Source organism: Leucopleurus acutus, assembly GCF_964270905.1.
Source record: "Leucopleurus acutus genome assembly, chromosome: 6".
Taxonomy (NCBI): domain Eukaryota; kingdom Metazoa; phylum Chordata; class Mammalia; order Artiodactyla; family Delphinidae; genus Leucopleurus; species Leucopleurus acutus.
The window spans coordinates 96,940,866-96,963,546 of record NC_139149.1 but is presented as its reverse complement, the minus strand read 5'-3'; the positions used below and the strand labels follow the sequence as shown (position 1 = coordinate 96,963,546).

Sequence of the window (22,681 nt, the reverse complement as noted above, 5' to 3'; positions counted from 1 at the left end):
TTGTTGAGAAGTCGGTTTGGGTCTCACTTCAGCCTCTCTGCCTCATGATTTACGTACATGAAACCTTTAACGTGTGACACCTGTTCTGTTCTAAAGCGAAGTGCGAAATGAAACACTTTAGACAGGAGTGGGAACTGTTACGTGTTTATATGAAAGCAAGATTCACTGATTCTTATAAATAAAAGTAGGTATTTACCCGTACTGTCTTAGGTATTATGGGGGATATGCTTTTAAATGGACAAATATGTCTGAAATATTTCACTGACAATATAAGAAAGAAAGTGATTGTATTACTTAGGGTTCTTCTGGCTGTAAGAGAAAAGCCCAACTCAGGTTAATTTAGGCAAAAGAAGGCTCACATGACTGGAAAGTCCCAGGATCTCTCAGTAGAAAGGACATGACCAGGAGTCACCCAGCTGGGTGGCAGTCCCACTCCACTCACAGGTCACTGTGTGACTTCCCCGCCCCCCAGTCAGTCATTCCTCTGGGTCTCCTTTCCCTTACCTATAAAATGAGGGTGTCTGTCCATGTGATCTCACGTTCCTTTTAAAAGCTCTAGGATTCCAGGAAAACCTCCTCCATCATGTAGTGTGGACAGCTTATTAAGGAAGTCAGGACTGGAATCAGCCTTAGCAGATGGGTGGGGTTTGTAAGACATTTCAGGAAAAAGGAAAAGCATCAATAGAGGCAGCTATAAAACATGCGTTATCAGCCAACATGCACTCTGCAAGTTGTAAGTGCATGAAATCATCCTCAAAGCTTCCTTTGTGACTGCGTGTATTTTGCCGACTCGTAAGAGGTGAAATTCTTCGACACAAGCTCTAAGTTGCGATGTTCTTGTGTTGTCATAAACCCCATCCGACTTCATGCCTCTGCTCTCTCAGGGCTGGCGCTGTGACAACTGCCGCAGACCAGGGGCTGAACCTGGTCACGAAGGCTCAACTGGCCACTCCTACAACCAGTATTCGCAGAGATACCATCAGAGAACAAATACTGTAAGTGCATTTGCACCCTGCGTGTTTCTCCCCTAAATGCAATTAGGCACATAGCAGGGAGCCTCTTTCTGTAGGTACCTTTCTTCTGAATGAACCAATTTTAAAAAACTTTTAAAAGACTTAAGAGTAGAAAGAATATTGTATCCTGTAACATAATTTGGGTTCTCTTGAGCATCTCCCATTGCCCAATATATAGCTAAGCTCTTAAAGCTAGACATATTTTCCTATGCATAAGTAATTATCAGAGTAGCCACCCTCCCCTTTTTTCCTCTGTAGCCTTTACAGCATTGCTGTTAATTTTTCTTCTTCTTTTTTAACAGAATGTCAACTGCCCAATTGAGTGCTTCATGCCTTTAGATGTACAGGCTGACAGAGAAGATTCCCGAGAGTAATATTTCCAACCCAGAGAAACAAGCACGGATCTCTGTCAAGGTCCATCCAAACTGGAGTGATGCTAGCAGACCCCAGCTTAGTTTGTTTCTTTCTTAAGCCCTCTGCTCTGGAGTAACTTCTCCAGCTTCAGCTCAATTCACAGCTTCTCCAACCATCACCCTGGGAGTGTTTTTAGACTTTTCTCATAAATGGGGCAGTACGTTGCCAGCTCTCCAAAGTATTCAATACTGCTCAGTATTTTAAATGAAATGTTTCTAACTTGTGATTTGGATTGGGATCAATAGGGAAGCACATGCACCAACCAAGATACAAAATGTCTTGAAATGATATTACCAAAATTCTCAATAGGGAAGTTACCCAAACACTTCTGCTTCCACTTAACTATCTGGCCCACAATATTGTAGGAAGAGCATGTCCCTGTTGCTGTGATATTTGAAATATCCACAGTACTCACTATTTCCAAATGATTCTAGTATTGCCTAGAAGTCTTTCTCTTACCTGTTATTTATCAACTTTTCCCTGTATTTTTATATGGAAAAAAATTGTATTGAAGACACTTAGTATGCAGTTAATAAGAGGAATTTGGTCTAATTATGGTTGGTGATTATTTTTTATACTGTACATGCCAAAGCTTTACTACTGTGGAAAGACAACTGTTTAATAAAAGATTTACATTCCACAACTTGAACATCATGGCTTCTTTTTTACATACAGAAATTTGGGGGGAAATAAGAATCTTCCTGAATGTTTTTTCTTTGCTATTCAGCAAACATCTGAAAAACCATGATGGGCACGGCTCTCTAAATTTTGGTGATTTATGTACAAGCTTTTCTAAGTCTGTCACTCCCCAAACCCAGATTCAGTCTTGTCATTTTATCTCTTCAGTAATGGAGATAACTTTATATTTTCCGCTTTACCAGATTTAGGTGGATTCAGATACTTAACTTGCTAGCTAGCTCTTCAGAAGTATAATCGAAACAACCTTTTCATTGTTCTTTTCTAACCATTATGATTCTTTCCTCCCTCCCACTTCCTTTCCGTCCTTCATTAAATAAACTTCTATTTGAAGCGATTACCTGCAAGGAAAATAAAAAGATGACTGAGATGTTAAAACTACTTAAATCGGGAATCCCCTGGTGGTCCAGTGGTTAGGACTCCTCGCTTCCACTTCACGGAGAGCAGGTTTGATCCCTAGTCGGGGAACTAAGATCCTGCATGCTGCACAGTAAAGCCAAACAAAACAAAACAAAACAAAAAACCACCAAAAGACTACTTAAATCGCATGGCATAGAGGGGTTCTGTCTTAAAGAAACGCGGCGGTATAATAACGTCAATCCAACTTGTTTAAATGCCAGCTGACCCTGGAGTGCCCCAGATGAACAAACTGTGTGCAGTCCTGGTCTACAAAGGCCCTTTTATTTTTCAATTTAACTTCGGGGAACCAACAAATCTAAAACTTTGAGATTAAATCTGGCATATCCAAAATAGTAGAATAGCAGCACTGGAAACAGTCAATTATTAATTAGTAAAAGATTAGTCATTCATAATATACAAGGCATGGAAAACACTTTTTTATACACCACTGTAACAGAATATCAATAAATACCTGGCAATAAATATTAAGACTAAATACAGAAAGAGATTTCCTCAGGGTTCATTGGTTTTTAAAAAAAAAACAAAAAAAAAATTCATGTTGGAATGGATTTAGTTTATAAAATTCCTTGCCATTTAGCATCTCATTAGGGAGAGATTTTTTTTTAACATCTTTATTGGAGTATAATTGCTTTACAATGGTGCATTAGTTTCTGCTGTATAACAAAGTGAATCAGCCATACATATACATATATCCCCATATCCCCTTGCTCTTGCGTCTCCCTCCCTCCCACCCTCCCTATCCCACCCCGGGAGAGGTTCCACAGTCTAATTTGATGGGACTCCAGCTCAGAGGAGTTTTCCTTAGCAGGACACAGACTCACAGCCCGGACTTCTGTTAACATCACTAAACTTTCAGCTTTGTCAAGCCAGTAGTTACCGAGAGAGCTGCTCTGTACATGTGGAAAAAAGGAAGAATCACAGGAAGAATATTAAATGACTGTTCCACATACGTGGGTCATCACTGTTCATGGAGAGAGAATATGACCCAATACAAATTCACACACGGTGTAAGGGGAAGCCCCACTGCAGACACACACCAAAGAGAAAGCGGGCTCCTGCCTCCATCTTTAATATGAAGAGGAAGCCCAGGTACTGAACTTGTGAAAGTCTGCACCTCAGCTCCATCCTATTGAAAGGTCTTTACATTTAAAAACATAATGAAAGAACACCTTTGGGTTGAGACTGACTTTGCTTCAAACCACTTATCTAGAGACAAACCTAAAACGATTTTCCCCAACATGAGTTTAAGTAAATCCAGTTGGACTATATTAATTAACTGGATAGTGAGCCCATCAAAAACTTGCACACTGAAATGTAAAATCTGCAAGTTCCACATTTAAGATGTTAAAAGGCACCACTTTTTCCAGAATGTCTGCTAGATTCTCAAAAGCAATATATTAAATTTACAAATGAAACTCTTTCAATAGTGAGTCAGTAACTACATGTAGATAATCAGAACAAATTAAATTTCAATGGTCTTTTATGTTTTGGCATCACAAGGCAAAACGGTAAAACTTTCTTTTTTACTATTTCTCAGCAAAATCATTCAAACACAAGGATTTCCAAAGATCTTTTACAGTTTTTACTGACTCATGTTACTGTTGTTCCTGAGAATTGTCTTAAGCAGGCCAGACTGAAAAGGCATAATTAAAAGACCAATCTGGATTCAGGCAAGAAACTGCCAATTCAAGCAAAGTCAGATAAAAGTAGTAAATATATGAGTTTAAAAAGAAAAATCATAATTTTGAAGCTATACCTTGTCTTGCTGGACGTGATTTGTAATAAAATTTATTGTTGAGTATTTTTGTTGTTTTCAGCTCTAATGACCAGAGTGAATTATGCAAGTTAGTCAGTATACTATCACTGTAAGCCTGTAAGGCACACGTTCTGCGGAGGTGAATAAAGAAATGCTCAGGTGGAAATTACAAGTATAGGAAATGACTTTTCCATTTAATTATATTTCCATTGAAAATTCTATTCCATTTCTAGTTGTATGAAATTCATTAAAGTGATTAAGAAACACACATCAGCACATTTAAGTGCTGAAATTGCTTCCTATTCAGTAAGTTCCCATTACTGCGACAGGGAAAGTGGCAGGCTCCAATTAAAAAATCCCATTTTCAGGAGATACATTTCAACCATTAAAAAAAAGATCACTCTTGGGACTTCTCACATTTGGGGACATTTAAAGATTACCACAAAGGCTGATAAAGCAGACGCAGCACAAAGCAGGGCAGCACCTTGCCCTGCCCTGGATTTTTCAGACTAAGAAAGTTTTAGAGTATATATGGCAGTCATATTTGAGATGCAAGTTATTTATCATTGCCACATCATCCCATTTCATAGTCTCATTAAAATAAGAGATTCAATTTGAATTGCAAACAAAAATCTATATAAATTACAACGGAAGAGAAGAAAATACTGTAAGTAATAAAAGAGCAAGAGAAATGATGCTTCAGCTGAAAGCCCCAAACGGGAAATTCCTTTTTTAACATTCCTCGGCAGAGTTAGGTATGAAGGTATGAGATATTAAAGCATGTTTTACATTTCCTTAAATTCCTCTTTAGAGACGTAAAAGTTCTAACGATCTGAGGAGCCAGATTTATCCTATTAATGGCTCTTGTGTGGAGCCTCCAAAGGCTTGAAGTTATTAGCTTTGCTTGGAGGTGGCCAGCATGGGGTGATTGTCAGCACCCAGTGCTGGCTAGGGCTGAAATCACCCATCCCGCAGGCAGCCCATCCCCCAGCAGAATGCCCTTACGGAAAATACACTGCAGGTCCAGGATGCTCCCAGGGAGCTCTTTGCATCACGGTACCTCAGAAACCACCATTTCGTTCCAGAAGGAAACCTTGCCTCTGCCAGGAGGTTGCTGGTCAGGACCATACAGTGAAACCTGCTGATCCGTAAAATTCAGCATTAGTTGTAAGATGCCGAGCCAAGCGCCGAACATGCCACTTTGGTGGAGAAACGGGAACCCTTTCATACACTGCTGGTGGAAAAGTAAAATAGTGCAGCTGCTGTGGAAAACAGTTTGGTGGTTCCACAAAAAGTTAACCATTGAGTTACCATATGACCCAGCAATTCCACTCCTAGGTATATACCCAAGAGAACTGAAAACATATGCTCACATAAAAACTTGTACACAAATGTTCACAGCACCATTTTTCATTAACAGCCAAAAAGTGGAAACAACCCAAACGTCCATCAGCTGATGAATGAATAAACAACATGTGGTCTGTTCATACAATGGAATATTATTTGATCATAAAAAGGAATCAAGTATTCATACATGCTACACCATGAACCTTGAAAACACACTAAGTGAAAGAAGTCAGGTACAAAAGGTCACATAATGTATGGTTCCATTTATACACAATGTCCAGAATAGGCAAACTAACAGAGACAGAAAGTAGATTAATGGTTACCAGAGGGAGAGAAGAATAGAGAATAACTGCTAATCAGAATGTGGCTTCTTTTTGGGGTGATGGAAATGTTCTGGAACTAAACAGTGGTGACGGCTCTACAAGTTTGTGAATATACTAAAAAATCACTGACTTGCATTTTATATGTGTATTTTATTTCAACTGAAAAAAATGGCACTTTAGTTACAAAAGACCTCAATATCCTTTTGCTTCCTGGTAATGTTACCAAGGCTGTTGCCCCAGCATCACACCCCTGCCCCTCCCTCGAATGGAAACCAGTTACTCTTATCTAAGTTTCAGGAGGAAACTGCAAAGAGAAAAAAACAAGAACTGGTTAGAATCAACTAGACCCAAGATGGTGGCAGATTTGACTTCCAGTACACTTTGAGCCTCATTCTATGCTCCCTGTAATACATTAGCATGCTAAGTGACACACCCACCAGCGCAACTGTAACTGTAACTGTACAGCAACTGTAAAAGCCCATACAAAGACTGAAAAGGAGTGTTGCATCAGTCTGCAGGTCCAAACCACACCCCTGTTCTCAGATAACTCGTGGATATTCCTTCCCCTCTTTCCAATTCCCTCCCTTATACCTTGACCCTCCTATATATTTGGTGTCTCTGCTCTAACTGGGTTAGGAAGTTGATTTGTGAACTAGGTTCCTGCTTTTCCATTCTTTGACCATTAAATAAAGTTTGTGCTGTTCCAGTCTCAACATCGGTTTTGCTATTGGCAAAAATGGAAAAAATAGGAAAAAGAACCTTCCTGGCTGAGACAAGGGGTCCCGGCCCGGGCTAGGACCCTGGGACGGGTCTAGGTGACCAATTCGGTAGCAGTAAGAAGCGGTTTGGGAAAACAGAGTAGATGAAAGATTGAAGACAGACTTCCCTGGTGGTCCAGTGGGTAAGACCGCGAGCTCTCGATGCAGGGGGCCTGGGGGCCTGGGTTTGATCTCTCATCGGGGAACCAGATCGCGCATGCAGCCTCAACTAAGACCCGGCACAGCCCACAAAAAAAAAAAAAAAAAAGATTGAAGGAACTCAAACTTGGCTACCTATTCAAAAACTAAGGCAAAATCCAACTTCCACACATTAGTATCATCTTCCACTACCTTCCATGCCCCATATACACAAAAGCATTATGAAAATAATAAGTAGCATTTTTTTTTTATGAGCAGTATTTATCATGTCTGAGGTGGTGTTAAATATTTTGTTTCATTTACTCCTCAGAGCAACGTGAAGAGGTAGGTACTGCAACATCTGTTTATAAGTAGAAAGTGAGGAAAGGCTAAGTGAATCACCTACCATCACACAGTTTGTTAGTAGCAGAGCTGGAACCTGAACCTGACAAACTGGCCCTGGGTTGTGTGCTTTTAACCAGGAGCTATTCAGCCTCCTTGGGAGCAAATGCATCTCCATTTTATAGATGAGAAAACAAATTCCAAGAGGTTAAGGCATGTGCCCAAGATCAACAAACTGGTGAGAGGCAAAACAAGGGAGAGATGATCATGAACAGCCCAAACGTGGTCTCCTAGAAGGAAAGAGGGGGCCATCATCAAGAACAGGTACGGGGGGACAAGGCAGGGGAGCTGCTGGCAAAATCCTTTTTCTTTACCCGGTTGGTGGTGATATATGTTTATTTAAAAATTATTCGTGGGAATTCGCTGGTTGTCCAGTGGTTAGGATTCGGTGCTTTCACTATCAAGAGCTGGGTTCAGTCCCTGCTCGGGGAACTAATATCTGGCAAGCCGCGTGGCATGGACAAAAAAAAAAGATTCTTCAAGCTGTAGATGCTTTAAGCACTTTCCATAGGCATGGTTTATTACAATTTATTTTTTAAAATAAATCTGTGCCTGTCACAGTGTTTAGCAAAAGTGAGCTTTAAGAGTGTCCAAGAATGGAAGGCACTGGGAGCTTAAAGACCTGCAGGGACTTGTGCTCTCAGGAAGGGACGAGGGACTGGGCTTCAGAAAGAAGGTGCCTCTGGAGGCAACAGGATGGGTTCAGGGTGCCCCTGGTGGACTATTTACAAATGAGTGAGGGCTCATGCTTTTCTTCCTGGGCCCCAGACGCTCCCCCAATTCAAATCACTCTTTACTGATCCAGATGTTTTGTTATGGGTTTTCTGCTCAGTCTAGAGTAACCCATTTCTCCAAGGAGTCCTGGATCCTTTTATTAGATAATGGTATTAGAAACCAAGATCTTAGCATTAGGTACGCTCATTGCCACTGGGGTGTCACACTTCTTGGCCCTTTCAGTTGATAGATATAGTCATGCATTTTAAGTGTAAGAATATTCATTAAAAAAATTTTTAAGTTACTTTTAGATTAACTGATTGAAATATTTACAGATGAAATATCTATAGACTTTGCTTCAAAATAATCTGTGTTGAGGCATGAGAAGTGGAGAAACAGATAAAACTAAAGTAGTCATAAGCTATTATAGTTGGATGATAGATACATAGAATTTTACTTTTCTTGTGTTTATCCCAAAATATCCATAATAAAGACCTTTTAAGAAATGAGAAAACTACTTATAACTACATACTAACAATTTCGAAAACTTAGAAAAAATGGTCAAATTCCTAGGGGGAAAAATATACCTTGCTAGAACTGACTTAGAAATGAAAAAATTATTTAAGAAACTAAAGCAATTATTAGAAAACATCCTATGATATTTATTGGTGGTTTTTTATTTTCTTAATGGCAGAATAGATTATATTGGACTACTCCTCCTGCAGATAATTAGGAACACTTGACGAAAATATTAAAAAATCTATTTAAAGCCCCTGGAAGGCAACCAAAAACTGGTGGAAACCAGAGGGGATCAACCTTCAAAGGGGATCAATATCAATTCTCCACAAACTGATCTACAGATTCAATGCAATTCCAATTAAAATCTCAAGAGGCTTTTTTGCAAAAATGGACTAGTTGATTCTAAAATTTACATAGAAATACCAAGGACCTGGAATAGCCAAGAAATCTTTTAAAAGACTATTATGAAGGACTCACACTACCCAATTTCAAAATTTACTATTAAGCCACAATAATCAAGACAGTGTGGTGTTGGTATTAGGACAAACATAACAGTAGAACAGAAAAGAGTCCAGAAATGACACACAAATATGGTTGAGGCAACAAGGCAATTCAAAAGGAAGAGTTGTCTCAACAAACGATGTTAGAACAACTGGATAAATGTATGGAAAGAAATGAAACTTGACCCATGCATCACTTTAACACTGGAATAGATAACAAGACCTAACTCTAAGAGTGAAAACTATAATTGCCTAAAGGAAAACATAAGAGAAATATCTTCACAGTCTTTGGATAGGTAAGCGAAGGGCTCTAGTTTTTAGATGCATAAAGATGCAAAGACGAAGATGGGATACAGGATGAGATTTTCCTGGAGGAGACCCTGAGATGGGATGGCGTAGGGAAGTTGGGGGCACCAAATGTTTAGAATAAGTTACTGCTCAGATTCCAGCTTCTGTTTTGGGAGATGAGGTCACATTACTATTACATTACTAAACATATACACATAGACCAGTCTGTCATGAACTACGGACTATGATTATTCCAATTCTTTATGTCTGAGGTCCAAAATTTAAAAATTACCTCAGAAAGTATTAAAAGGAAATACTCTAAAAAACATTTTGAGGGGATTCCCTGGTGGCACAGTGGTTAAGGATCCACCTGCCAATGCAGGGGACACGGGTTCGAGCCCTGGTCTGGGAGGATCCCACATGCTGTGGGGCAACTAAGCCCGTGCGCCACAACTACTGAGCCTGTGTTCTAGAGCCTGTGAGCCACAACTACTGAGCCCATACACCACAACTATTGAGCCTGCGCTCTAGAGCCTGCGAGTCATAACTACTGAGCCCACGCACCACAACTACTGAGCCTGCGCTCTAGAGCCTGTGAGTCACAACTACCGAGCCCATGCACCACAACCACTGAGCCTGTGCTCTAGAGCCTGCGAGCCACAACTACTGATCCCATGCACCACAACCACTGAGCCTGTGCTCTAGAGCCTGCGAGCCACAACTACTGATCCCACGCACCACAACCACTGAGCCTGCGCTCTAGAGCCTGTGAGTCACAACTACTGAGCCCACGAGCCACAACTACTGAAGCCCACGCGCGTAGAGCCCATACTCCACAACAAGACAAGTTACTGCAATGAGAAGCCCGTGCACTGCAACAAAGAGTAGCCCCTGCTCACCGCAACTAGAGAAAGCCCACACGCAGCAACCAGGACCCAATGAAGCCAAAAATAAATAAATAAAATAAATAAAATTTAAAAATATTTTTAGAAAAAAGTATTTTGAGTCTTTAAAAATTAATATTGTGGGCTTCCCTGGTGGCGCAGTGGTTGAGAGTCCGCCTGCCGATGCAGGGGACACAGGTTCGTGACCTGGTCCAGGAAGATCCCACATGCAGCGGAGCGGCTAAGCCCGTGAGCCATGGCTGCTGAGCCTGTGCATCCGGAGCCGGTGCTCTGCAACAGGAGAGGCCACAACAGTGAGAGGCCCGTGTACCGCAAAAAAAAAAAAATTAATATTGTGCCTGCATATCTGGGAAGTAATGGTGGGTGGAATTTCAGCTCTCACACGGTCCTCTGTTTTGCAAATGTAAAACACTGATTAGAGAATGAATTAACTTGATAAATCTGGACATAAGTATTTATATCTAATTGAGATAGTTTGTAGTGCCATTCTTTAAAATATTTATGTAAACGTATTCAAACCGTACAGTGTTAAATGGAGAAACAATTCTTCCAATGATTATAGCCTCAGTGTTAACCTTTGGTCAAGGGGAGATAGAATGCACACTTAACAAGTTATAAGCCAAAATATGTATCAGCTGTTTATTGCTACCTAACAAAGCACCCCAAAACTTTATGGCTTAAAGCAATACATTATCTGTTTCTGTGCACCAGGAATTCATGAGAAGCTCCTTTGAGCAGTTCTGGCTCAGGTCTCTCAAGAGGTGGCAGCAAGATGTCGCCTTGAGACTGGAGCTCCACTTCCAAGGCAGGTCACGCACATGGTGGGCAGGTAGTGTTGGCAAGATAGTTTCTCCTTCAGCAGGGCTGCTTAAAGGTACCTACGGCATGGCACTGGCTAACTCCAAGAAACTAAGGCTGAAGTTGTAATGCCTTTTACAGCCTAGCCTCAGCAGTCACACATCTTTCCTAAAGTATTTTGTTGGTCACACAAGTCAGCCTTGTCTTCAGTGTGGGAGGGTACTAACTATACAAGGGCCGGAAGATTAGTCAATATATTAATGACTAGAAGGATAACCTTAAAAAAACCCGTCAGAAATCTTTTAATTTAGGGAAAGTGGGTTAAGGACATAGGAAGAGGGCAGGACTCAACTTTTAAGGTGAAAGATGACAAAAGGTTTCAGTTGGCCTTCGGTGTAATATGCGAACAATCAGGACCACACGGGCAGGGCACATAAACGCACAATTATGTCCTGATGGAGGAAGGCACTGCCATCCACTGTGCCCTACTTCTGGTAGTAAACCTGGGAGAATACCAGGTCCATTTCTGAGCACCAAACATTGAATACATTTTTTAGGTAGCTCCAGAGGGGACATCAAGGACTGGTTTAAATTATGGGAAACATTTCACTTAACACAGGAAAAAGGAAGTACTGGCAGTATCCTAATGTTGGGCCAACAGAAGCTTTAATCCCCCCTAAGTTTCTAGTCCACGGGTTACGATCTGCTGTTTGTTTAGAAGGTCGTCAACCACACTCTTTAGAACTATGATTAGAGGTAACTCATGAGCAGAATCCCCTGTGAGTAAACTAGTGGGACTTTAAGATGCCTGTGCCACCTGCTATGGTGGCTGCTCAGTTTCTTTGGTTTACCTAATGATTTACAGATATTCACACAGATAACATTTTGGGATGAGCTGAGCCCCAGGAGGCAGGGATGCTCCTGTATTTCTTACAAATAACCATGTGTAATGTCTGTCAAACTAAAGAGCCTATAGCTAAGACAAATTAAATACAACTACCAGACACTATGGCTCCAAGATTATTAAAATTTAACGCTTTATTTTTTAAAAAAGGTTATTTTCAAAATTCCATATGTGATTTTTCACCTACACATAGGCAGGGTATAAAATAATGCGTGAAGAAGTCAGTGATGGAAGAGCCGGAGATTCGTGTGAGCGAGGATTATTCCCAGCTCATCGCAAGCCTCGATCACAACGTTGTCAGCAGTGGAACCGGAAGGGGCAGCGATGTAGGCCACGCCACTCTGAGGGGGAGACAGAGACGGACTCTCAAAACACAGCCTCGTGCCAAAACACGTCCAGAATCAACCCCTCACACCCAATAACAAGTGCAAGCTAACAACGATTCACGCTGCAGACTTATTCGGTCAAGAGGCAAAATAACGGGATTTGGGTTGTCCATACAACAAACAGAGAAGTCAAAATAATACTCTAGGTGTTACTGATAAATCACATCATCACAGCCCGATCTATAATATAACTCACAGAACTGCAAAATCAGAAGCAGCATCTCTGAAATGGTTGCTGCATAATGACCAAATCCATACACACACCAATTCCATACTTACCCTTTTAGCTCTGTCTACATTGTCCCGGAAAGGAAAGAAGGCATCAGAGCTGATGGAAACTTCACTAAGTTTGTCAACCCATTCCCTCTTCTCTGCCTCGGTTAATAACTCGGGGATCTGCTCAAACAGTGCCTTCCACTTGATCAAATCTTCACCCTATGAGTGGGGGCAGAGGGGAAAGACAGGTTTTACACCATCTTCAGTACTATCTGATACAAATCAGAATGCCAGAAAAACACTTGGGCATTTTTCCTAGGACTTAATTATAAATAATGACTCATTTATACCCAAGTCCATATTTCTAGAACCTTTTTTTGATGTTGTATAACATTTCATTAAGGAAGAAAATTAATCTTAGGTGTACCAAATAAAGACTGTACCATTTACAAGCCAGTTTATTCCAAATATATTTTGTTCTTTAATCTCTAAGTTAAATCTACTGCTTTATATCCCTGTATCAAAGCAAGCAAGGAAACAGATAATTTCTAGAAGTACATTTCTACAATAATTAGTCTTAAGTACAGAGTCAGTCTAATAGACCAACCAGAACATGACTCAACAGTGTTCACTTTTAAAAAGTACTTCTATTTAGGGTTTAAACCAAAAGGCTTAAACAACATACTTTTATTCTTATTCACATATATAAGTTCTCTTCCAGGACTTACAGCACAATTTGTTGTGTAATAATCAAGCAGAAAAAGCAAATATTAAAGTAATTTTTTTAAAAAGCTATTTGAAGCGTTTCCTGGTTACAGAGCGCACACTGCAACGACACCTGTTGATCATGTCATGGATTCCTATCCCTGAATGGACAGCCCAGTGGAGTTGACTCGCCCCCTCAGAAGACCACTGAGTTTTTGATTACCAAGCTTCTCTTTGTGTTTTGCATCCAGTACCTGTTAAGCATTTCTATTTCCAGAAACTGGGCTAAATCCTATTCTTTTAGCAGGCTACCTAATACTTGCAATTTTAATGCTCCCATATACCTGCTTCAAAGTAGAAAACATTAAAGAACATGAAATATAACACAAGTACACTGAGTTGTTAATGGAGCTTGTAGAAAATGCAGAGGGACATTTGTTACCTGCTATCAAGTAATTTGTATGCAATGTTAAATACACACCTATCACATAGTAAGCATCATGACTGGCACTGCGACAGACACCCAAGATGGGTGAAAAACAGCCCCTGTCATCAAAACTTATAATCAGGGACTTCCCTCGTGGTCCAGTAGTTAAGAATCCGCCTTCCAATGCAGGGGACGCGGCTTCGATCCCTGGTCAGGGAACTAAGAACCCACAGGCCACGGGGCAACTAAGCTCGCATGCCACAAGTACTGAGCCTGTGCACTCTAGAGCCCACACACCACACCTAGAGAGTCCACGCGCCACAGCTAGAGAGAAGCCTGCATGCTGCAACTAAGACCTGACACAGCCAAATAAATAAACAAACAAACAAATAAATCTTTAAAAAAAAAAAGCTTATAGGGACTTCCCTGGTGGCGCAGTGGTTACAAATCCGCCTGCCAATGCAGGGGACACGGGTTCGAGCCCTGGTCCAGGAAGATCCCACATGCCGCGGAGCAACTAAGCCCATGCACCAACAACTAGTGAGCCTGCGTGCTACAACTACTGAAGCCTGTGCACCTAGAGCCCACACACTGCAACAAGAGAAGCCACTGCAATGAGAAGCCTGCACACCTCAATGAAGAGCAGCCCCTGCCTGTCACAACTAGAAAAAGCCCACGCGCAGCAATGAAGACCCAATGCAGCCAAAAATGAATAAATTTATAGGAAAAAAAAAAAGCTTACAATCAACAAGGGAGGTACAAACATACAAAACTAAACCAGTGGTTATAATCTAAAAAGACATATGATCTGTAGTGTCAGAAAGGGATAAAGAACGCCAAAGAAAGGTAAACGAGACAGAAGAAGTTTAGATTAGCAAATTTAGATAATACAGAACTTCAAGAAAAATATCTTTTATCTTTGTAGTGATGAAGATAGTCTGTTACACAGAAAGGGTAAACATACTAATACACTCCACCCACACTCAACGACAGCCCTTACCTCTCCGATGGTTCCAGTAACATACTGATCGATGGCGTTGGAGATTTCTGCTCTCTTCACTCCAGTTTTAAACTTCATGGAAAGCACTTGTGGGTGATGTCTAAGCCACCAATAGTTTGCCTTATCCCCGGCAAGGCGTGTGCAGTGTATCCGAGACTGCTGTCCAGCTCCAATGCCAATAACCTGAAGAATGAAGAACACAGACGTTAAAATGAATAACAACACACTTCTCAATGGATCTTTTGTGCATATTCCCCCAAATCCATCAATTTTGTGGGGGGAAAAGAAAATCAGGCTGAAATAAGAGAAATACAAATAATTTTAAAGTCATCAAAAAGGTTAAGTGTAACATGTTTTAACTATTATTTATGTTTTACCTCTTCAGTGAAATTTGAGGTATGGCTATTAATTAATATCTGGAAGTTTCTAGAGCTCCTGGACATCAGCAGTGAAGCGTGGTCTTGCTGGAACTTATCAGACAAGTAGTCACAGTCTCCCAGGTTTTTGGTATTACAGATTAGCAATCTTGCAACAGTAGGCAATCACCTAAATTCCGAATTTGAAAGGGTCTTCCAGGTCACATGCCAATTAACATCCATCCTCCCCTCCCACTTATGGGCCAAATAATTTAACAAATGGCTAGAGAGGAGCGCAAGACACTATAAGAAACAGTGCTAAAGCCCCAGCAAAACCAGGTTTATCCTAGAGCTAGGAGAGGCCCAGTGATGAGCCAGCTCAGTCCTGCATCCTATGGCTTTTAACTAGGAAAAGTTAAATACCTAGCTTAACATCAGATAGTAAAAGATGTTCAATATTTTGACTGCGGTAGTGGTAACGGTCAAACAACTACATAATCTGTGCAAACTGGTCAAACTCTACACTTAAAAAGGGTGAATTTTACTGTATATAAATTATGCCTCAGTAAACCAGATTTTTCATCATGTTAACTCTTAGTCTACAGATTCTTGGTAAAATAACGTTAAAAGTATAAATAAAAATACCCTTTATGCTGCAAAACGATGGACTAGTGGGTGGCAGTATGTTCTACTCCCTCTTCACTGGAAATGCTACCGATAGGGACGAGGGGAGCAAAAAAACTAGTTCCCTAGCAACCATTGTCCCCTAACCCAAAACGTGCCAACTCGTTCCAGGCAAGAAGCAATAAGAACAATTTTAACACTTAGTTCCAAAGATACTTTGTATTCATTACTGAGTAAATACTGACAAACCGAGAAGAGAAAAACTTGGCAAATTTTCCTTTTCAAGCAGTCTAGTTCCCAAGACGGACGGATTTTTGAACATCATCTTGCAAAACAACAGTCCTCCCAAGGTGAGTCTGACAGCTTGGTTACCTGCCCGTCCTTGGCATAGCACACGGAGTTAGACTGAGTATACTTGACAGCAATGGTGGCCACAGTGAGGTCTCTGAGCGCAGATTCCGGCAACTAAAAAAACACAGAATGGTAAATGGGGCTTTTTTTTTTTTAAACCTTCATTTAACTTTTAGCATCTTATGTGTCCCTTATAACAGACCTATAATATATAGTTCTATCCCTCAAATGAGGGAGTGAAATTAACTGTTCATAGGAGACACTATCATGTTTTACTGAAAGAATCATATTTAACGTATTTGTCATGGAACTCTGTGCGACGCCTAATACGTCACAAACTCAGATTGATGCCATTTTGCAAAAAACTTTGGCTTAAGCCTCTTTACGTATCACACTAGATATGAAATACCATAACCACTCCAAAACTGACAAACAGTATTTTCTCTATCACAGTAGCACCGAATAACTGGAGATGTGATAAAATTTATGTTCAAAAAAAAACATTCCCTGGTGGCGCAGTGGTTGAGAGTCCGCCTGCCGATGCAGGGGACACGGGTTTGTGCCCCCGTCCGGGAAGAACCCACATGCCGCAGAGCGGCTGGGCCTGTGAGCCATGGCCGCTGAGCCTGCGCATCCAGAGCCTGTGCTCCGCAATGGGAGAGGCCACAACAGTGAGAGGCCCGCGTACCGCAAAACGAAACAAAACAAAAAAACACAGAGTAATTTTCACAGACTCTACAAGTAACTGTGATGCACATACAGCCAAGACTGCTCAGGAAAAACCAAATTAGGATCATTTTTTGGTTTGCCTAGAATATTCTACATAGAAAGTATTCAAAAATGTATTATGTACTACCGGTTCAAACAGAATGAAACAACTAGTATAACTAAAAATGTCACTATCTTTAATATAAAAAGCAAATACAAATTGAAAAGAATAATAATGATCTATGTTGGTATGCTAAGCGGACAAAAAATATAAGCACAGCTAATTGATAAATTATCTAACTGAAAAACTGTTAAGTCAGACTTCATCAAAACTAAAGCTTCTGCTCTTAGAAGAAATCCTGTATTAAGAGGATAAAAAGACAAGTTACAGACCATGAGAAAATATTTTGCAAACCACATATCCAACAAAGAACTAGTATTCACAATATATAAAGACCTCTCAAAATTCAGCTACAAGACTAAAAACATAATTAGAAAATGGGCAAAAGACATGAAGAGACATTTGAAGAAAAAGGATATACAGATGGCAAATAAACACATGAAAAAATGTCCATCACTAGGCATTAGGGAAGGCAAATTAAAATTATGAGGTATTGCTACACACCTATCTAATAAGAAAGCGACAACACCGAAACCTGGTAAGGATGCAGAGAAACTGGGATCGTGCATATGTTGCTGGTGTAACATATAAAATGATGCAGCCTCTTTGGAAAACAGTCTGGCAGTTTCTTAAACTAAATATGCAACTATGATGCCAGCCAGCAAATACACTCCTGTGTCTTTAGAACAGAGAAATGAAAACTATGTTCATACAAAAACCTGTTCATGAATGTACAATGAATGAAAGTTACAGAAAGGGGAACAGATTAGTAGTTGCCCGAGGTTACAGAGGAGGCAGAGGCAGGAGAGAAGTGAGTGTGGCTATAAAAGGCAACAGAAGCCTCCTTGCAGTGAGGGGCATGTTCTGTGTCTTGACTGCATCAATGTCAATTATCAAGGTTGTGATGCTGTATTAATAGTTTGCAAGACACTGTCCATTAGGGGAAATGGAGTAAAAGATACATGGGAATTCTTAAAACTGCATGTGTATCTATAATTTTTACTTTTTAAACTCAAAATTAAAAGCTTAAAAACCACTGTTAGAATTTTTTAAGAATTTATTATACTAAGGTACTATTGATAGTATATCCTTTTCTATCTGTATTTGCTCTTTGCCAACTATACATTTTATTCCTTTGGTTCTAAGAAAGATTAATAACAAAAGCCAGCCTTCTTAGCTGCCTACCTTCAAATATAACCCTAGTATCCTGAGTTAGGATCAAGGACTATGAGACATGTCAAGGGGTGGGAGTGAGAGAATCCAGTGTAATAAACATGGCACATATAGTTAAAACAAATTGAAGCATTATTCAAGAAAAATGGGAGAAGACAGAAAAATTCAAGCATGTTTGTTAATACTTAACACACACTCATTACACTTCTCCGGCTTCCTCAGGACTGAAACCATTCTAGACCTAATAGTATAATCTGATGATTTTGAGGCTGGAATATTAATAAAAACCTGTTTTAAAAGAAGGGAGGGGAATACAAAGGAGAATAATACCATCATTCTCATCCTTAGTTAGGTTTCCAAATTTCCATTAAAAATACATATGAACAAGTACAAAAGAATGTACATAAAAGATTAAAATCAAACCCTTGCAAAAATATCCAAGCTAGCACAGCCAGAGGCACAAAACCTATCAAGTGCTACTAAAGTAATCAGTCCAATACCTATAAAACTACAAGGAAAACTTACAAAAGTAAGAGTCTCAATAGGTAGACACAGTTGTCAGCATGGGTACCAAGGAATCTAGCTCAATACCCTTTTGGTATTTTAAAAAATACATTAACCAGTCAGATTAATAAAGTTAAAAAAAAAAAAAAGAGTCTCATTTTACTGTGAGCTGCTTAAAAACATTAGCTACCCCAGTACCTCAGGGCCTTGACCAAAGGAGTGGATTCCAAAGGACTGAAAGATCTTTCTATATATGATTCCTACATGTTCCTTCACTTCAGGGCACCATTAAGTTTCAAAGATAAAAATGAAAGAATAACCAGTAAACCAACAAAGATCATGTCTTAATCACTATGTGTTTATTAACAGAACTATCCTGATAAAGATTTTAAAGCCTATTTTCAGCATTCTACTTAAAGTCGCAGGATTTAGACCGGGAAACAATAGCCAACTCGTCCACTTGTTACAAAATGACTTCTTAAGAGACTAATCCTTTTCTAAGAACAAATAGAAAACCTGAATACAGAGCTCATAAAATATCAAGTACTGAGAGGCAAGAGGCAAAGACCCCAGAGATATAAAGGAAGCTGGAAGAAATGAATGTGACGATGCTTTTCCCCTCAAGGCATTTTCCAAGTTGCAAGGCAGTAACTAAGAGGTAAATGAGCTAAGCCCCGCATTAAGTCAACTCTATGAACAGAAAAAAACACCATCCAGACCCTCAAAATATCTATATGGTTCTTTCATATTGCAGACCAAAAAACTGATCAGTCAACCTACAAAAGATATGGAAAATTTTATTTGAGGCAACCTGAGGAACCCAGGAGACAGTCTCTCAAAAAGATCTGAGAACTGTTCCAAATAGGTAAGGGGGGTGGCCAGTATATATGTGATTTCGATGAAGGGGCACGTGCAATCAATCACACTTCTCGGCAGAAGGTTACTGCTATTCTCGAGGAACAGACATCCTAATTAATGGTTGTAAGTGCTTTCCTAAGTACGGGAAGATACAAGAAACTGGGTTCACAAAATCTCCTGAAAATATATAACTATCTGAGGGCCAGTTTTGTCAGTTTTCCCCAGACCACGTAAGTACCTCACCCTGAATTCCTTTCAGTGACTGCAATGGCTAAAGACTTGATTCTTGCAAAACTGGATGGTGGGCGACATTCTTTATTTTACGATCCCCTCCCTTTTGGTCTTAATTTCAACTAAAGTTTGGGAGGCATTTTGTGACTAATTTGTCCCATGGTGCTAGGAATGCTCCTTCAGTTCAGGCAAGGATTTCGCTGATAAGCCACTCGATGTGCCATTACTGGACTCAATGTGCCATTACTGGACTAGGCCCTCTTGGCAGTAACCAAAAGCCTCTGGACCACCTGATTTACTAGTCTATTATGGTCCAGGAAATGGTTCCCTCTTGTTGCTTCTTCCCATATCTATAGTTACACTATTATAATCACTGATCTTATAGAAAGATGTATTTGGTCAATCATTTCAACTCCCCTAGTCATCGTTATTTTTATCAAACGCTCAGTCACATATTTGGAAGAAACAATAATCTTGTAAAATAGGCAGAATAGAAATAAAATAGCTAGTAATATTAATAAGGTCATAAGTATTTAAGCTAAGAACTTCCACTAGGTGCAGCCCAGAACCTCCCCACGTTGTCTGACCAGTCTGCTCTGTACCAATCACTATCTTTAAGGGAACTGATATATTGGCATTGTACATGAAGTTCACCAAAGATGTCTGCATACACAAGGCAGAGTGGTGGCTCATCGTGACCCCTCACAGGATTGAGAAAGGAATGTTATCTTCTAAGGAGTTACGTGGCTGGCACCAGAAGAAGAAAAATTGAGCTTTATGGTTGAGCAGGTATTTCTGCCACTGGGGAAGCCTGGTTAACGCATAATGCAGATGCACAGTGCACGCTAGAGGGGAAGGAGGCGGCCAAAGAAAAAGTTTCATGTTTAAATTTTTCTTGCCTTTTGCCTTAAAATACGAATTTTTATTTCATCAATATCCAATGCCCAGCATGCAATCAAAAACACCAGCCACACCAGCAGGTAAGACCAGAAAACAAAGAAGTCAGTTACACACCTGAAGTACTGAAAGCAAAGTACAGCCAACATTAGACCCAGCAAAAATATCCTTTAAAACTGAAGGCCCGATTAAGGGATTTCAGAAAAACAAGTACTACTAGCTCATCCATTTCCTTATAGTATAACCTTGGGCAAATGTCTTAACTGTCCTCTCTGTCAGAATTTTGTAATCTTTACAATAGAGTTGACAGTAGTCACACCCCGCCCAGAGGGAGCTGTGCGTATTAATTGATATAATACATGTAAATACAAAAAGAAAACCATTTTTATCCTAGGAATATGTCCTTCTAAAAGATGACAACAGGACAATAGCAAAGTCGTGACTATGTGAAAACACCCATCACATCACTGAAAATGGAAACAACTTAAATATCCATCATAGTACGTGGATTGCCACATGGCCTTTCAGATGAAGATGTGGATCTATCTTTCTTGATATATAAACACATTTGTAGCTCAGTGCATAGAAAAAAAGGCAAGTTACAGAACAGATTTATAAAAGACATGATCCCATATATGTAGAATTGAAGGTAAATAACTACATACATACATACGCACAGAAGTTTCTAATATGGCCTTCTGTTCATTTTTTGAGTTCTCAAACTTACTTGACAACTCAGAGATGAGCTACCTCTTTGCATATCGACCAGTTTTAAATATGGGCCTTAATAAATGCATAAGCATATAAATATTAAAAACAGATCTACTGGGCTTCCCTGGTGGCACAGTGGTTGAGAGTCTGCCTGCCGATGCAGGGGACACGGGTTCCTGCCCCGGTCTGGGAGGATCCCACATGCCGTGGAGTGGCTGAGCCTGCATGTCCGGAGCCTGTGCTCCACAACGGGAGAGGCCGCCACAGTGAGAGACCCACGTACCGCAAACAAACAAACAAACAAAAAACAGATCTACTGAATTACTAGTATTCAGTTCAGATATTTTCAGACTTACATCTTTATTCTTGGTAACAATGTTGCTAAATAATGACCTGTTGATGACACTATCATTTCTCTTCTGGCTTAAACGAAGACCAAAGAGAGTTCGAACTTCGTTTTCATCTGGACTGTAAGACTGGTCCATCTAAATAAAACAAAGTTAAGGAGTTAAAAGAGTAAATAAAATATATGTCTACATCCCTCAAAATTTTTCACTTAATTTATGTTCAAGATATTTCATTATAAGCAAGGCTGTATGCATTTTTTCTAACTTAGGCAGGTACAAGATCATTTCAGGATGGGTGTAATAGAATGGTCAGGCACCAATATTTTGCTCCAAAATTTTTTATAGGTTTTATAATCTTATAGGGTTTGTAACTTATACCAAACATTAGAACCAATGGTTCCAACAGAGCATTTCTGGTTTCAATAACTGAAAGCACTATACATATGGTTTTTTCTTAAAAAAAAAAAAACTAAAACAGATATGCTAACAAATAGGCAGTGGCACAAAAACTAACCTCTAATTTTTTTCTAAGAATCTATTACAAATACTTAAGACTTAGATTAAAAGTTAAAAGAGTGGGCTTCCCTGGTGGCGCAGTGGTTAAGAATCCGCCTGCCAATGCAGGGGACAAGGGTTCAAGCCCTAGTCCGGGAAGTTTCCACATGCCGCGGAGCAACGAAGCCCGTGCGCCACAACTACTGAGCCTGCGCTCTAGAGCCCGCGAGCCACAACTATGGAAGCCCACGTGCCTAGAGGCCATGCTCTGCAACAAGAAAAACCAACGCAATGAGAAGCCCACGCACGGCAACAAAGAGTAGCCCCCGCTCGCCGCAACTAGAGAATGCACGCATGCAGCAAGGAAGACCCAACACAGCCAAAACTAAAACAAAACAAAAAAAAGTTAAAAGAGAGAGAACAGCATTTGTAGTCTGTGTCTTTGTTATTTGAAAAGGAATATGTCATTCATTGCTTTCTTCCTCTCCCAAATTTTTAACTGAAATGATAGTAAGACATGGGAATAACCTGCATAAGACCACTCTCTCCCTTGACATTTTTCCAAATTTGACAGTATTTCTTCATTTAACCTTTGGATGATCTTTGATTTAGAAAGCACTGATATCTGTAACTTATAAGCAAGACCCCATAGTAATTCTGCTTAATCTGCATTTTC

At 40.0% G+C, this 22,681-nt stretch overlaps 2 protein-coding genes across 8 annotated transcripts in view; one reads left to right on the top strand and one right to left on the bottom strand.

Annotated features, from left to right (window-relative positions):
• Positions 1-2,076, top strand: part of FN1 (fibronectin 1) — a 69,591-nt gene extending 67,515 nt beyond the window's left edge. For all 7 annotated transcript variants that reach the window (XM_082841871.1, XM_082841876.1, XM_082841874.1 and 4 more), the window contains 2 exons: positions 885-995; positions 1,316-2,076. In XM_082841871.1, coding sequence (XP_082697997.1) covers positions 885-995; positions 1,316-1,387 — 183 coding nt within the window. In that variant the 3' untranslated portion in view covers positions 1,388-2,076. The remainder of the gene's footprint in view (positions 1-884; positions 996-1,315) is intronic.
• A 9,936-nt stretch (positions 2,077-12,012) lies between these two features.
• Positions 12,013-22,681, bottom strand: part of ATIC (5-aminoimidazole-4-carboxamide ribonucleotide formyltransferase/IMP cyclohydrolase) — a 30,545-nt gene continuing 19,876 nt past the window's right edge. The window contains exons 12-16 of the mRNA XM_082841882.1: positions 21,520-21,648; positions 15,982-16,074; positions 14,630-14,812; positions 12,561-12,716; positions 12,013-12,236 (exon numbers count right to left, since the gene is read on the bottom strand). Coding sequence (XP_082698008.1) covers positions 12,117-12,236; positions 12,561-12,716; positions 14,630-14,812; positions 15,982-16,074; positions 21,520-21,648 — 681 coding nt within the window. The 3' untranslated portion in view covers positions 12,013-12,116. The remainder of the gene's footprint in view (positions 12,237-12,560; positions 12,717-14,629; positions 14,813-15,981; positions 16,075-21,519; positions 21,649-22,681) is intronic.